This window comes from Bison bison, unplaced genomic scaffold (genome assembly GCF_000754665.1).
Source record: "Bison bison bison isolate TAMUID 2011002044 unplaced genomic scaffold, Bison_UMD1.0 scf7180017846162, whole genome shotgun sequence".
Lineage (NCBI taxonomy): Eukaryota > Metazoa > Chordata > Mammalia > Artiodactyla > Bovidae > Bison > Bison bison.
Window position 1 is genome coordinate 54,275 of NW_011476735.1, and position 1,047 is coordinate 55,321.

A 1,047-nucleotide genomic window follows, 5' to 3' on the forward strand; every position below is an offset into this window, starting at 1 on the left:
GAGCCCCCCGAGGGGCTGGCCCCATTCCGCACAGTCAGGTCCTCGCGGCTGGTTCGAAAACGCCTCTTTCTCCAGCCCTTCTCATCCAGGGACAGCGCCCGCTCCAGCCTGGGCCTCGGGGGCGGCGGCTTTGGGGTGAAGGGTCTCGCTTGGGCCCGTGGGTCCTCGTTGCTGACTTGCTCTGGGGTATCCAGGGGGAGCTCTGGGCTCCTCTCGGGTCCCTGACGGCCGCCAGCAGCCGGGGACCCCAGGCAGGGGACAGGCTCTTCATCACTGTTCGGAAGCAGTCCCTTGAGCATGCTGCCTTCAGGACACAGACACCCCTGGGCAGTGGGCTGCTGGGAGGCGGTCTCTGAATGCCCCAAGCTCACCAACTTGGATGGCATAGTCCGGGGGGCCAGCTCTCAGGGCCGGGGCAGCCTGGCTGACCCGGGAAACGGCTCCTCTGGGGGCTGCTGCCGACGCCCGGGGTCAGGGCCGTGTGCTTGGCCGTGGCTGGGGGGGTGCGGAGCGGAGGCATGGCAGCAGCTCCCCCTCGGGCCTGGGGTGGTCCGGCTCGGACAGGATCAGCTGCTGCATGGCTGGGAGCCCCGAAGGTCCGGAGTCTCCAGAAAGTACCTAAGGGAACACCCTGTGGTTAGCCTTCATCACCAGGGCAGTGATGCCACTTAATGGTCCTGAAGGACAGCATGGGGCAGGGTGACGGAGCGGACAGGTCATTAGCGGCCCAGCAAGAACAAGCATTTATGCGTCCTGGCCCGCTGGCTCCTCCCAGGAGATGGGTGAAAAGTCCAGCATCTTAGGATGGAGGAAAGTCTCCTTCTTGCAGGGGGTAGGGGGTGGGCGGGGGCGCTGCTTCTCAGTTGGGGAGCCAGGGACCCAACTAGCGAGAATTTCCACCCCAAAGGCGTAGGTGCAGCCTCGGATGGGGGATCTGGCCGGAGCCCATTCCTTCCTCCCCCGCCCCGCCCCGGCCCCCTCCCCGGGGTCAGACGGCCCTACCTCGCTCACCTGCGCGCCCACCACCATCGTTTGGCCCACAGATCC

The 1,047-nt window shown here is 66.6% G+C and overlaps 1 protein-coding gene across 1 annotated transcript in view; it reads right to left on the reverse strand.

Annotated features, from left to right (window-relative positions):
• Positions 1–614, reverse strand: part of INPP5E (inositol polyphosphate-5-phosphatase, 72 kDa) — a 10,055-nt gene extending 9,441 nt beyond the window's left edge. The window contains exon 1 of the mRNA XM_010838776.1: positions 5–614. Within this exon, the coding sequence (XP_010837078.1) occupies positions 5–386 (382 nt within the window). The 5' untranslated portion in view covers positions 387–614. The remainder of the gene's footprint in view (positions 1–4) is intronic.
• Positions 615–1,047: the final 433 nt, after the last annotated feature.